The sequence below is a fragment of the Artibeus jamaicensis genome, unplaced genomic scaffold, assembly GCF_021234435.1.
Source record: "Artibeus jamaicensis isolate MK-2021 breed Jamaican fruit bat unplaced genomic scaffold, CSHL_Jam_final contig_47, whole genome shotgun sequence".
Lineage (NCBI taxonomy): Eukaryota > Metazoa > Chordata > Mammalia > Chiroptera > Phyllostomidae > Artibeus > Artibeus jamaicensis.
The window spans coordinates 2,499,821-2,515,483 of NW_026521848.1; the positions used below are offsets into that span (position 1 = coordinate 2,499,821).

General features: G+C 47.1%; 1 protein-coding gene across 1 annotated transcript in view; it reads right to left on the reverse strand.

The window, feature by feature from the left end:
- Positions 1–15,362, reverse strand: part of CATSPERG (cation channel sperm associated auxiliary subunit gamma) — a 36,562-nt gene extending 21,200 nt beyond the window's left edge. The window contains exons 1-7 of the mRNA XM_037141835.2: positions 15,173–15,362; positions 13,675–13,940; positions 13,533–13,586; positions 9,994–10,138; positions 9,521–9,647; positions 9,268–9,340; positions 6,500–6,655 (exon numbers count right to left, since the gene is read on the reverse strand). Coding sequence (XP_036997730.2) covers positions 6,500–6,655; positions 9,268–9,340; positions 9,521–9,647; positions 9,994–10,138; positions 13,533–13,586; positions 13,675–13,940; positions 15,173–15,344 — 993 coding nt within the window. The 5' untranslated portion in view covers positions 15,345–15,362. The remainder of the gene's footprint in view (positions 1–6,499; positions 6,656–9,267; positions 9,341–9,520; positions 9,648–9,993; positions 10,139–13,532; positions 13,587–13,674; positions 13,941–15,172) is intronic.
- Positions 15,363–15,663: the final 301 nt, after the last annotated feature.

Genomic DNA, 15,663 nt, shown 5'->3' on the forward strand with positions numbered 1-15,663 from the left:
TCCTCTATCCCTGCTACTTGGGTGGGTGCCTCTTGGGCTTTGTGTCACTCAGGTTTTGTGCCACTTGGGTCCAGTTAGGACCATGTGCAGTACCAGTTGGCAGGCTATCCCTGCCACTTGGGCTTACTGCCATTTGGCTCTGGTTAGGACCACTTGTATATCAGTTGGTAGAAGACAAGATCCTAAGGCTTGCTTGTGAGCACTCATTTGGAATAAAAAATTATGGATCCAAGCTGTTTTATTTTAAAGTATATTTTATTGATTATGCTGTTACAGATTTCCCAATTTTCCCCCTTTATCCTCCCTCCGTCCTGCCCTCCTCCAACCCTCCAGCATTCCACCCCACATTAGTTCATGTCTGTGGGTTATACATATAAGTTCTTTGAATTCTTTGTTTCCTATACCATTTTTTACCTCTCCCCATCTACTTTATGCATACCAGTTACGCTTCTTCTTACCTGTACCTTTTCCCCACTATTCCTCCCTTTCCCCTCCCCAATGAAAACCCTCCATGTGATGTTCATTTCTCTAATCCTGTTCCTGTTCTAGTTTTTCTTTCTCTCTCTCTCTTTTTTTTTTAGATTTAGTTAGGTTGTTTTTTAGGTTCTGTTGATAGTTGTGTGTCGTCATTTTACTGTTTAGAGTTTTGATCTTCTTTTTCTTAAATAAGTCCCTGTAACATTTCATATAATAAGGGCTTGGTGATGATGAACTCCTTTAACTCAACCTTATCTGAGAAGCACTTTATATGCCCTTCCATTCTAAATGAAAGCTTTGCTGGATAGAGTAATCTTGGATGGAGGTCCTTCCCTTTCATGACTTGGAATCCTTCTTTCCAGCCCCTTCTTGCCTGCAAGGTCTTTTTTGAGAAATCAGCTGATGGCCTTGTGGGCACTCCTTTGTAGGTAACTTTCTCCTTTTCCTCTTGTTGATTTTAAGATTCTCTCTTTACCTTGGATAATTTAATGATGATGTGCCTTGGTGTGTTCCTCTTTGGGTCCAACTTCTTTGGGACTCTCTGAGCTTCCTGGACTTTCTGGAAGTCTATTTCCTTTGCCAGATTGGGGTTGTTTTCCTTCACTATTTGTTGTTTTTTTTTAAGATTTTTAAAATTTTTTTATCTTTAGAGGGGAAGGGAAGGAGAGAAACATCAATATATGGTTGCCTTTTGTGCATCCCCTGCTGGGAACTGGCCTGCAGGGAACCAGCCTGCAACCCAGGCATGTGCCCTGACTGGGAATCGAACCGCGATCCTTTGATTCACAGGCCCGTGCTCAATCCACTGAGCTACACCAGCCAGGGCTATTTGTTCAAATAAGCTTTAAATTTCTTGCTGTTGTGCTTCCCCTTCTGGCACCCCTATAATTCAGATACTGGAACGTTTCAAGTTGTCCCAGAGGTTTGTAAGTTTCTCATTTTTTTAAATTGTTTCTTCATTCTGTTCCACTTGGATGTTTATTTCTTCCTTTTGTTCCCAATCATTGATTTGAGTCCTGGTTTCCTTTCTGCACTGTTGGTTCCCTAAATATTTTGCTTTATTTCATTTTCGGTATCTCTCATTTTTCAACCAAGCTCAATCAGTTCTGTGAGCATTTTGATTACCAGGGCTTTAAATTCTCTATCAGAGAGGTTGGCTATCTCCTCATCACTTAGCTCTCTTTCTGAAGTTTTGCTCTGTTCTTTCATTTGGGCCCTATTTCTTTGTCTCAGTGCACCTGTTAAGTTGTAAGGGTGTGTGGCCTTGATTATTCACCAGGGCAGGGCAACCCATTTTGATGGGCTGCAGCACTACCTGTGGGGGAGGGGACAAAGAGAGAACAATGTAGCTCGCCTGCTCAACTCTAGCCCCACTTTACAACAAACTCACATGAAACTGGGAGTTTCTCCCACTGTGGCAATCACCATAGCCCACAGTCAGCTCTGAATCTCAGTTTCCTGTTCAGTCAGCCACATCTGTGAGGTCCACTGCCTTGTAAACAGCCAGCCCCGCCCCCACAGTCCACCACCTCACCACAGGTTCTCTCTGTCTGCCACCTTACTGTTTGTTTGTTCTGAATGACTGTTTCTTTAATTCCTCGGTTGTCAGAGTTCCATGTGGTTTGATTTTTCTGGCACTTCTGGTTGTTTATTGATTTTAGGTTAGTTATTATCCTCCTTTTCTTTGTGCAAGGAAGCAAAGGGTTTCTATCTATGCCTCCATCTTGGCCAGAACTCTGTATCCGAAGTTCTCTTTATATGTTCCCAGTTTGCCCAAGGTCTTTCTATGGCTATGATTTTGGGTTTGTACTTTAGTGCCATCAGGGGTTGTACTGATTCAACTCCCAAAGGGAGGCCAGTGGGACAAATTTTAGCAGATTGGTCCATGTACAGCTATGATCTAATGACTAGGAATTGATTTTCTATTGTAATACTACTTGGACTATGTACACTTCAGACTATGGGGGGAAATGGTCCCCAGGTTGTCCCCTAAATTACTACACCATCATACTGCTGGAACTGCTTTACCAATGGTCAGTGAAATGGGACAAAATCCCTTATGTCCAGGCGTTTATATCTTAACACAATAAGGTTTCAGCAAACAAAGGAAACAACCTAATGATGCAAAGAAGAAAATTGGCTTCAAAACCCCTCCCTGATAGTAAGACACAGGAAAAGGAAAGTCAGAAGATGAATCTCTTTAATACCCTGGACCCAGGGGATGCAGGATTAGCACCGGGAAGATTTCCCCCATCTCGCCCCCACTGCTAGATACCCCTGTAATAGGGCCCAGAGAGGCAAAAGCCCCACCCCGTATGAAGGAATGGACTCCTCCTCCTCAAAGACCTGGAAGGGCACCCAATATGGTGAGGGAGCATTCCATATCCAAAGCAGGAAAATTCCCTTTGAGACAATACCATACAGGCAAAATAAACAAGAAAGTGCAGCGTGCTGGCCACTATTGGGCCCATATTCCATTTTCCACTTCAAATTTACTGAATTAGAAGAATTCCAACTCTTCATATAGGAAAAATCTTCAGATAATTGCAGAATTATCACCTCCAGTTTTGCCACTCGCCCACCAAACTGGGCAGATATACAGGCTCTCCTTAACACCCTGCTAACAGCGGATGAAAAGCAGCTGGTTATAAATAGGGCTAATGAAGAGGCTTATCACCTCCACCAAGAAAATCCCAACAGGACCCCCAACCCAACTCTGTCAAATTCCCTTGACAGAGCCCAACTGGGACCCAAGTAGCAGAGACCTAGAACATTACAAAATGTTCTAGGTGCATATTAAGTGGGCTTAAGGAAAAAGTGCCTGAACAAAAGGGCCTGGATATGTGCCATTCAACAGAAACCAAAAGAAGATCCTTCTGAATTTTTAGAAAGGATCCATCAAGCTTATCAAAAGCACACTTACACTGACCCACAGGCACCAGAAAATGTCTGGATGGTAAACATGACTCTTATTGGGCAAAGTATCCCAGATATCTAAAGGAAGCTCCAACATTTAGACAGGGGTTGGGAATGAATCCCTCCCAGCTGGTGGAGCACACAGCCTTTAAAGTTTACCATACCCAGGAAACAAAGAAATTAAAGTAGGCCTCTGTTTTCTTAGAAACAGTGCAGGTGAATTAGAAAGAGAGGTGGGACCCGAAAGGAAGGAAAGACTCCATAGGTGTCAATCAATGCACCTATTGTAAGGAGAAGGGCCACTGGAGAAAGGACTGCCAGAAACTTACAAAGAGAAACAGAAAGAACAGAAATCTTTGCCAAGAAATATTAGGAGACAGGGTATTGGCTCACGGCAGAGTGTATGGGGAAAATGCCAGGCTATTTTACTAGGCAGTTTGGGTGTTACCTTACAAACCACAACTACCTTATACCCAGCTACACTTGTCCTGGACTCGGAGAGAGGCTTAGACCTTCAGCATGATTGCTCGGAAATCATCGACCAAGTTTATTACATCAAATTGGATCTACTGGATCAGCCACTGACAGAAGCTGACTGGGGACAGATGGGAGCAGCTTCATGGAGAATGGTCAATGACAAGCCAAGTACGTGGTAGTCACCATAGACAAGAAAATAGAAGCCCAAGCCCTTTCAATAGGATCTCGGGACATAAGGCTCATCCGATAGCCCTCACAAAAGCCTTAGAATTATCCCACGGAAAGAATGTTAACATCCACACTGATTCCAAATATGCCTTCATGGTAGTCCATGCCCATGGGACAATATGGAAAGAAAGAGGGCTCTTTACCTCAGGGAATAAAGACATCAAATATGCAAAGAGATTTTACAACTGCTAGAAGCAATGAATCTACTGAACCAGATTGTCATAATGTACTTCCCAGGTCACCAGAAGAACAGTTCCCAAACAAGCCAGGAAACCAAAATGCCAATAAAGCAGCAAGATCAGCCACCCAAGGGCCACCACTTCTTGGGGCTCTAATTCCATATCTGGACTTGTCAGAATTTAAACTTCATTATACAGAATGGGATGAGGAATGGGCTTGTGAATGGGGATTCTCTAATACACTAATTCTATATGAAAGATTGACACTCATGGTATGATCTTACTCCCTAAAGCTCCGGTATATCCCAACTTCAAACACCTACATGAAGAAGCCCATTGTGGAAGGGATGCTTTGATGAACGTCATTAGGCCACATCCAAAGGGCCCTCATTTAGAAAGGACCATTCAAAAGATTATCCAAGCCCTGGCTGGTGTAGCTCAGTGGATTGAGCACAGGCCTGAGAACCAGAGGATTGCAGTTCAATTCCCAGTCAGGGCACATGCCTGGGTAGCAGGCCGGTACCCTGCAGGCCAGTTCCCAACAGGGGACGCACAAAGAGCAACCATACATTGATGTTTCTCTCCCTCTCTCCTTCCCCACTAAAGATAAATAAATAAATAAAATCTTAAAAAAAAAAAAAAAGATTATCTAAGCCTGTCAGCTATGTGCCAAAAACAAACCTAAGACAGAACCTGCCCCAACAGGAAAGGGAGTACGGTATAAAGGGATATGCCCGTTTGAGGACTGGTAAGTTGACTTTACAGATTCCTAAAACCACAGGGAACTTTAAATTTGTATTAGTTTTTGTAGACAGTTTTTTCTGGGTGGGTAGAGACATACCTCACTAGAACTGAGGCAACTGAGGTAGCAAAGCTTCTACTTGAAGACATAATCCCTAGGTTTGGACTTCCTTACAGCATTCGAAGTGACAATGAACTGTCGTTCTCGTCAGAAATCTCCCAGAAGGTAGGACAGGCACTACAGATTCAATGGAAACTACATGCATCTTGGAGACCCCACTCTATGGGGAAGACTGAGAAAATGAAAAACACAATAAAGGAGACCTGGTGAAAATGCACCAGGAAACATATTTGAAATGTCAGGAGCAAAAAAACAGCAATGTCTGGAAAGACCGGGGCCAGACCGGAGAAAGCTGACAAGGATAGAGAGATGGTCTGTAAATTGAACAAATTCAGTAAAGCAGTAATTCAGAACCAGAGGGAACAAGAACATTAATCTACACGGCCTTCTCAGAAGAAATCATGGGTGGGGCTTTCAACCTTAATAAAAAGAAGCTGAGGCAAACTTTTGGGGTTGCTGTAGAGCAGAATTGTTATTCTTGGACACCATTAACAACCAGCACCTTCTCCCCTCAACTTGTGGCAAATCTATCCTGATTTCACTCTGGGGAACCATCCTTTCTCTGCCACCTGTCTCAGCTGTTCTCCTCATAAGGATGGAGAGCATGACCTGTGCTAAGGCAACTGGCATATCCCATCACTTGGGGACACATGACCTAAACTGGACCAATGTGGGCCAAGGAAACAAATTTCAAGGTTTTCTTTAAAGCTATTTGGGAAAGAAATGCTCCCATTCTCCTGCCTAGGAGTTAGGATGATATGAGCCACTCTGAGGACAGGACTAATCCAGAAGAAATGGAGTAGAAAGCTGGAGTCCTCATATGATGCCCCGAGTCAGGCCTGAAGCCTGCTCAGTGGGTGAGCTGTGCAGTTAGGTGCACCTGCTAAATCCATTCCTCTGCTCAGACTGGGTTGAAGCTCTGACTACAGCTGTACCGACTCAAACATGTTACTGCCATTCACACACACACACACAATAACTTGCTTCAGACACTCTTTTCCCATTCTGAGAATATTACAGGCTCACAATGCCAAATTGAAAACCCTTGGGGCCAGATGCATATGAGAGATCAGATTTATAAATACTTATATTTATAAATATTATTGCCATTTGACGAAGGGGGGACCTGAGGCCCAGGTAGGTGAAGTGACTTGCCCAAGGCCACATGGGCAGGAGGTGGATTTGAACCCAGGTTGTCTGGCTGCAGGGTCTCATGTTCTTCCTTCATGCTATCTGCCTCTTATGGGGATGGGAATATCTTTGGAGAACCTTCCATAGACCGAGGCCCAACCCACTTTAGGAGCTGAAGCCCAGCATCCTTCAAGAGGCCTCAGCTCACCACCTGCCCTACATCTCTTACCTCCACAAGAAAAAAGTCGTTGAAGTTGGTGTCAGTCAGCAGAATGGACTTCTCCTCAGAAATTCCACCCAGGATGAGCACAGGTGTCTGGTCCACAGTGTACCACAAGGGCCTCGATGAGACATTCACAAAGGACCGGGGCACCATTTTGAAGAGCTGCCAGGGGAGAAGCAGTGGGATGTTCTACTCAACATCCCTGTACCCTCCACTGGCTTCATCTCACTCAGGGTAAAAGCCAAAGTCTTCTCCCTGGCTCATGAGGCCCTGCAGTTTGTCCCTCTCATCTCTGACCTCATCCCCCTGCAATCTCCCTCTTGCTCAATCTTTCCCAGCCACACGGGCCTCCTCACTACTTGTCAGACTGGCCAGGCACATTCCCACCTGAGAGCCTTTGCACTGGCTGTTCCCTCTGTATACAATGTTATTCCGCTAGGATCCACATGATTCCCCACTCTCCTCCTTCAAGGCTTTACCCAAATGTCAACCTTCTCCATTCTTCCTTTCTTGACCATTCCATCAAACACTGCAGACCCCTTCTGCATGGACCCAACCCCCTTCATTCTGAATTCTTCCCAGAGCACTTTCAGCCTTTTTTAAAAAAAATAATAAAGTTATTTATCTATTTATCATTTTTTAATATTTAAAAATTTTATCGATTATGCCATTACATTTGTTCTATTTCCCCCCTCCATTCCCCTCCACCCTGCACACTCCCTCCCCCACCATTCCCCCACTTTAGTTCATGAACACATGTCTCAAGTTCTTTAGATTCTATATTTCCCCTACTATTCTCACCCTCCCCCTATTTTCTACCTACCATCCATGCTACTTATTCTCTGTCTTTTCTCCCCCTTCTCCTTCTCCCTATCCCCTGTTGCTAACCCTCCATGTGATCTTCATTTCTATGGTTCTGCTCCTGATCTAGCTGTCCTCTTAATTTGCTTTTGTTTTAGGTGTGGTTGTTAATAACTGTGAGTTTGCTGTCCTTTCACTGTTCATCTTTTTTATCTTCTTTTCCTTATGTAAGTCCCTTTAACATTTCATATAATAAGGGCTTGGTGATGATGAACTCCTTGAATTTGATCTTATCTGAGAAGCACTTTATCTGTCCTTCCATTCTAAATGAAAGCTTTGCTGGATAGAGCAATCTTGGTTGTAGGTCTTTGGATTTCATGACTTGGAATACTTCTTTCCAGCCCCTTCTTGCCTATAAGGTCTCTTTTGAGAAATCCGCTAACAGTCTGATGGGAACTCCTTTGTAGGTGACTGTCCCCTTATCTCTTGCTGCTTCTAGGATTCTCTCCTTCATTTTAATCTTGGCTAATGTAATTATGATGTGCCTTGGTGTGTTCTTTCTTGGGTCCAACTTCTTTACGACTCTCTGAGCTTCCTGAATTTCCTGGAAGTCTATTTCCTTTGCCAGAATGGGGAAGTTCTCTTTTATTATTTGTTCAAATAAGATTTCCACTTGTAAGTGTTCCTCTTCCCCTTCTGGTACCCCTGTAATTCGGATATTGGAGCATTTAAAGATGTCCTGGAGGTTCCTAAGCCTCTCATTTTTTTTGAATTCTTGTTTCTTCATCCTTTTCTGTTTGGTCATTTTTTTCCTCCTTCTGGTCCACTCCTTTGATTTGAGTCCCAATCTCCTTTCCATTACTATTGGTTTCCTGTGCATTACCATTCATTTCAATTAGTTTAGCCTTCACATGTTCCTCTAATTTGTGACTAAAATCAACCAGTTCTGTGAGCATCCTGATCACCAGTGTTTTGAACTGTGCATCTGAAAGTTTGGCTATTTCTTCATCGCCTAGAGTTATCGGCTCTGGGGCTCTGAGTTGTTCTTGGGCCATGTTTTGCTCTGTTCATGCCTGTTAGGTATGAGGAGCGGAGCCTTAGGTGTTCACCAGGGCAGGGCCACCCAGGTCACTGGTTTGTGAGGGTGCATGTGGGGGAGGGGTCAGAGAGGGAGCAATGGCAGTCCTCTCCGCTTGCCCAGTCCACCTCACCACTTGCCCCGCCTGCTTATCTGAGCGCAAGTATGTGAGCCCGCCGTCCTGTGCCGGTTGCTGGGGCCTGTGCAATCTGTCTCAATGCTTGCCTCTTCACTGGTTTCTCTGCGTTCAAATGTGTGACCGACCGCAGACAGCCAGCCGCACCTCTTCCCTGGGTTCCGCCCGTAGCTAGCCTGCACCTGGGATCTGCGCCCTTGGCTGCCTGTGCACCGCCCGAGTCGGGGATCTTTTTTGCCCGACCCGCTGGGCTGCTGGCTTTGCCCCTCTCACCAGTTTAGCTGAGTGGTTCATTACTTTCAGACTCCATATTCGATTTTCTGTGTGGTTTGTTTGCGTTTATTGTTGTTAAAACTTTGTTGTCTTTAGATTTGGTTGTGTGAGGATGCAAAGTGTTCCCACCTACACCTCGGTCTTGGCGGAAGTCCTCGGCCTTTTAACCTACTATGGAATTCACTTGATTTCGTATTTACTACTGGTTTGCTGTCTGTCTCTCTCACTAGCATGTCAGCTCTAAGAGGTCAGGGGCTTGAGTGTGTGTGTTCACAGTTTTCTTCCCATGGGGCCACCCTGTGTGCTCAGTACATGCCTGTGAAGACATAATGTGATTGTGCATTTAGAAGAACACTTCGCCCACGGCCTTGCACAAATTAAGTGCTTTCTAAGTGGAGTCTATCACTTGTATCGGAAATAATCAGAGTACCAGCCCACTGTCTTTAACCCATATGTTCTACCATTTCTACTCTTTGGTCCCCTTACCTCATTTCCCACAGTGAACCGGAGTTTGTTGCCTTGCTGTTTCTTCAGGAAGCCGTTGATGTTTACCTGAAACCTAGCAGCAGGTATGAGGGAGGCACAGGTGAGGGTTCCAGTTTCAGGGGCTCCTGCCATAGCTCACAGCCACCTCCCACCCTGTCTCCTCCCATTGGTCTCCTCCTGGCTTCTTGGGGATCTGGAGATAAGGAAGTTCTTCCTAGAGTCTACCCCCTACTCCAGGTGTGGGGAAGGGCACCTTTTGTTGGGGATGAAGGGCCCTTGGCCATTACTGCTGACATCCACACGCATGACCACACTGCCATTCTTGACGGGCATGGGAGTATACCAGCTCATGACACACACCTCCTCTGCGCTGCACTGATCTGCTGGTAAGCAGGGGCCACTGAGGCTTCTGGGGCCTCCCAGCAGCCCCCTCCAGGCCACAGATCGCTGAGATCTCCCTGCAACCCTCCATGTCCTCCTCCAGGTGTGGACCCCACTTGGGACTTTGTATAGCCCCCTCTAGGCCATGAAACCTACTGAGGCCTCTTCTCCATGCCCCCCTCCATCCAGGTCACAGACCCCACTGAGGGCCTCCAACAAGTCTCACAATCCCACCAGCTCATGGACCCCTCTAATGACCCCAGCCTCTCCTCCAAGTCATCCCCCAATCAAACCCCCCACAGTCCTGCCAGGCTTATGACCCCTCCGGGTACCCCTTACGCCCACCTTTGCTGCGGAAGGGGGCTGCTTCCATCTGGATCTGTAGCAGCTCCAACTTCCAACGATTGAAGTTAACTGGGGACTGGAAGGTGACTAGCACCACAGGCTTCAGCCCCGTCAGGTGGCCCTTGCGGACCAGAGCCTCGGAGGACTGAGGGTGAGATGGCCACACAGGTATATCTTTCAGATAACCTCTGTCCCCCATCCCCACCTTGACCCCACTTTTAGTAGCTTGTCCTCCTGGGCTGAGTAGGGAGTACAAACTCTCCACCATGGAAAGGTTAGAGAACACGGTCTAGGTTTAGAGTTGCGGTGGAGGATAGGTCAGGCTAGGAGAAGGGCAGACGAGCTAGGGATAGTGGAGAAAGTCAGGATGTCTTCCTGGAGGAGGTGAGACCAGGGCCAAGGTCTTCAGATAGAATTTGGATATAGGGAATACATACAGATGGGACAGCATTGGATAGCAAAATCATGATGGTGGGACTGAACCTGGCACCCATAACTGCTAGTAGCCTCCTCCCTTACTACAGGAATTCCAGGTCTACTCTTGAGGTTTCTACCTTCCCTGCAGAAATGAGACTCTGCCATCCCAACAGTCAGAGGATAGCCATGTTTGAGGGCTCAGGGCTGGGGGCCTGGGGAAAAGGTAGAATGGGAAAGTAGACAGAAAGAACTGGGGAAGAGGGTGAGGGGACAGCCAGGAACAACCTCCCAGAGATGCCAAGATCCTGGCTGGGCTGAGAAGGGCAGGCAGAGCTTTGAGTGGAGACGGAAGGAGAGAAGAAGGATGTTCAAAGTGTATGGGACAAGCACATGCAAAGGGTTGGATGGATCTCCAAGAGGAAGCTGCACTCAGGACACTACAGGTGGGGGATGAGGTGGGCTTTGAGACCAGGGTGAGACACTTCATGGGTCTGACCACCTTTGCACAGGCTTTCATCCTGAGGAATGCCTCAGCCAGGACCCTTCCAATCCTGCCAAATATACCTGTTGCAGGCCTGCCTCTGGGTTTCTAGTCACAGAGTAGCAGGTGCTGGTGGAGAGCAGGGACCTCCTCCCTGTCAGGGCAACAGTGGCCAAGACCACCCAGGTTCTGTCCCTCAAGTTCTGCCTAGACCATGCATCAGCAGCCTCCCTGGTCTCCCTGCTCCCAACCCCGCCCCTACTCTCTGCTTCCGCCACACAGCAGGAGGGGCTTGTGAACATCTGAGTCGGATCATGTCCCTCCTCGGCTCAGAATCATCTTACTACTCCATCTCACTCAGTCACTCAGAGTGAAAGCCAAGTCCTCACTAGGGTTCACGAGGCCTTCAATCACCTTCCTGACCTGTCCCCTCCCACTTTCCCCTTTACTCACTCTGCTCTAGCCACATGGGCTTCTTTTAGGTCCTCACTCACACTGGCCTCTTTCCTACTTCAGGGCCTTTGCACTGGCTGTTTCCTCGGCCTGGAATGCTTCCCTCAGTCCTCGCAGCCCTCCATTTTCATCATTCAAGTCTCTGATTAAAACTCTTCAGAGACCTTCCACAACTACCCCTGCTAACACCCTCCTTTCTAACATATCACCTCATTTTATTTTCTTCTTTACACTGATTACTCTTCACAAATGATTTTATGTATTTACTTGCTGACTGTCTGCTTTCCTGGTGGGCTGAATCCCTAAGAAAAACCTGGCTGTGTTGTTTATTGCTGCACCCCCACCCCACTGTAAAAGGAGAATGTGACTCACAGTAGGTGTTGCATGAACAAATAAAGGTGTTACTACTATACTTTTAGGGATAAGGAGAGGTTTGTGGAATAAAACTATGCCCGGGGTCACACTCTAGAAACTTGTTGCTGGCATTCACTGAGCCCTTTGTGTGAATGAGGCACTGTGCTAAGTAGTTCACACATATTTAATGATTTTATGAAGTGAGCATGATCATTACCTTACACTTGTTAAGGATGAGGACAGCATAATCAATAAAATATAATTTTATATTTAAAAAATATATTAAAAAATTAAAAGGATGAGGAGGTATCCTGGCTGCTGTGGCTCAGTGGATTGAGCGCCAGCCTGAGAACCAAGGGGCTGGTTTGATTCCCAGTCAGGGCACATGCCTGGGTTGCGGGCCAAGTCCCCAGTGGGTGGCATGCAAGAGGCAACCACACATTGATGTTCCTCTCCCTCTTTTTCTCCCTTTCTTCCCCTCTGTCTAAAAATAAATAAATACAACCTTAAAAAAAAAAGATGAGGAAACTCTGGTATAGAAGTTAAGTAACTTGCTTGAGATCACAGCTATTATAGTATGGAATCTGAACCCAGGCAGCCTGGTTCAAAGTGTTAACTATTGTGCTACACTACCCCCAAGTAAACATTAATCAATGGCAGATTCAAACCTAGGCTGCAGCGCCCAGACCTTCACTTCTAGACCACAACATTCCACTGTCTTCAAAAAGCTTACCTGATTGAAAAATAAAATTATTTTAAAAAAAGCTTACCTGAGCCAAAACAATCTTGGAAAAGAATAATAAAGTTTGAGGACTCACACTTTTTGATTTCAAAACTTACCACAAAGCTACAGTAATCAAGACTATGTGGTACTGGCATATGGATAGACATACAGAGAGATGGAATAGAATTATATGCAGAAATAAGCCCTTACATTTATGGTCAGTTGATTTCTGACAAGGGTGCCAAGATATTTCAATGGGGTAAAGAATGATTTCAACAAATGATACTGGGATAACTGGGTAGTCACATGTTGAAGTTGGACCCCTACCTCACACCGTATACAAAACTAATTCAAAATGTTTTGAAGACCTAAATGTAAGAACTAAACTACTTTAAAACACACACACACACACACGAGTAAATCTCCATGACCTCCAGTTAGGCAAAGACTTTAGACAACCTGTTTACACCAAAAACATAGGTAACAACAACACAAAAAATTGATAAATTGAACTTCATTGAAATTTAAAATTTTAGTGCTCTTTTATGGTATGTGAATTATATCTCAATAAACATAAAACTTTTGTGCTTCAAAGGACACCATCCAGAAAGTAAAACAACTAACAAAATGTGAGAAAATATATACAAATCATGTATCTAATAAGAAACTAGTATCAGAATATATCAAGAAATTTTACAACACAACATTAAAAAGACAATCCAATTTTTAAGTGGGCAAAAGATCTGAATGAACATTTCTCCAAAGATAGATAGATGAATGAGCACGTGAAAAGATGCTCAATATCGCCCTGGCTGGTGTAGCTCAGTGGATTGAGAGCTGGCCTGCTAACTAAAGGTTGACCGTTAGACCTGGCTGGCCTGGCTCAGGTGCCGGCCTGAGAACCAAAGGGTCACAGGTTCAGTTCCCAGTTAGGGTTGCAGGCCAGGTCCCCAGTAGGGGGCATAGGAGAGGCAACCGCACACTGATGTTTCTCTCCCTCTCTCGCTCCCTTCCCCTCTGTCCAATAATAAATAATCTCTTAAAACAATGTTAGAGATGGGGAAACTGAGGTTCACACAGACCAAGCCCCCTCTGGCTGCACGCACTCACCTCTCCCTTGCAAGAGTAGTTGATCTTCAGGTAGTAAGGGAAGCTCATGTATTCCTGCAAGGAGAGGTTGAGGCAAATGTTCAGAGTCCACTGGGGTGCAGGTCCAGGACCTCTCTCGTTCTCCTGGCCCCAGAGCCCTCACCTGGTCCGGGTCAATCGGCGCATCCACCAGAAGGCTGAACAAGCTGCCCACTGTGTCCAGGGGCTCTTGATCGAAGAATCGGTCACTCCTGAAGTTCTTGCCTACTGTCTCGAACTTGTTCAGAACAACCTGCCAGGTGCACTCCTCAGCAGCCCACAGACTCCACGGTGGTAAGAGCACCGCCAGCAGTGGACACAGGACTTGTAGTCTCGGCCACGCAGGGCCAGCGGGATTCATCGTGGGACAGAGCACAGCGTGCCTTGAACCTAAGGAATGCGGTGGTGAACTCCAGCTGGCAAGACTGCGCTCCAGGGTCACCTTCTGAGATCCTGACTCTGTACTTTGCCTCACTGGGCTCATGGGCTTGGCCCCGCTCTTTCTCCTGGCCTCACCTCTGCTAGGCCTGCTGGCCCCAACATAGCTCTTGCTCTGGGCTCTGCCTCCGCTCCAGACCTCGCTCCAGCCCTAGGTCCTGCAACTTCCCCTTCGGGGGATCTCACTCTTGTTACTACTTCAGGTCCCGCCCCTACCGTTGCCCCTGGCCATAAGGATACTCTGGTTTAGCTCCCTTTCTCTTGGTCTCCTCCCTTAACCTTGCTGCACCCTTATTTTTCCGCTCTGCATCCCTCCCCAACTCTTCACCCAGTCTGGTTTCGGCTTCCGACTTGGGCTGCATTCCATCTCTTTTCTCCATTCCTGCCATTCCCTCTGACCTCATACCTACACCTGCATGGCAGCTGCACCTCGCCCTCACTTCTAGCCCCACCAGCCCACTTCTCTTCGCACCGCCCCTTTCTCCTCGCACGGGTCCTGCGGGCCTACGGGATCCAGTACCTAGGCCCGCCCCCCTCCCGGTCTTGGTCCTTCTTCACGTCCCTCCTCTTCCCCTGGCTTTGCCGCTGTTTCCCGCTTAGAGCTTGCCCTCCGATCTGTTTGGGCTCCTTTACCGTTCCTGGTCTTCGACCTATTCTCGACACCTCCCTTCCTCTGGTTCTGGACAAGCCCTCAGTCCCCGAGCCTGCTCCGTGCTCCACCCCTCGCGGGGCCCCGCCCCCTCTCCTGAGAGACCGTCTTTGCCTTTCCTTCTCTCCTTGCCCTGCGCCTTCTCCTAGTTCCACGCCGGGTACCTTGTAGGTCAGCACCTCCTCGACCTTCCCCTTTCCGAACCGCGACATCTTTTCGCCCCAACCCTCCTCTTCACCATCCCAAACCATGCCTTGGACAACGGGCTCTACGCCCGGCATCTTCTAGCCCCGCCTCCACTCATAGCATCTCTTAGTCTTTCCTTGTTTCTCGCCCCGCACTTCTTCGCCAGTCGCCTCCTCTGCCGGGTCCCTCCACTCTCTTCCCTTTCCCTGCCTCTCCCACTCTCCTCCCTTACTCCCCGCATCCCTCCCTAGGATGGCACCAGGCACCTCCCTCTTCTCCCCGCCCCGCGGTACCGCTTAGATTAAACCGGCCAACAGTCCCTTTCCGACTCCAGGCCCGTCCCACTTACCAGGTCTCAAAATGGCCGCCCGCACTTCCACAGCCGCCTTCCGCCTTCCTCGAGGCACGCCGGCCGCGCACGCCTGTCTCCACGGTAACGAGCGTCCCAACAAGCTCCCGGCGCTTACCGGGGAAGGGGGAGTGATGCGCAACACCCAGGCGTGTTGGGGCCTGGCCGGCATGGGGTGCTGGAGACGAAGTTTGTGATACCTATGCGTCCTTTCACCCAATCAGGCTTTTACATAAAAAAAATTCTACACCTAAAAACAAAGTTTGGTCTTGTGGGGATTAATCTGACTGCAAGTTAACACTCGCTTGTACAAAACAGGGACAAAAGCAACCATCGTGTACAGTGATTGTGGCAAGTAAGATAACACGTGGAGAGTTAACTGTCACAAACAAATATTCAGTAAGTTAATTTTCATTTGTAGTCTAACAGTAAGGACTCAGATCTTGACTTTTTGAGGAACTGCTGAGATGACTTTCCACTAAACTTGTAGT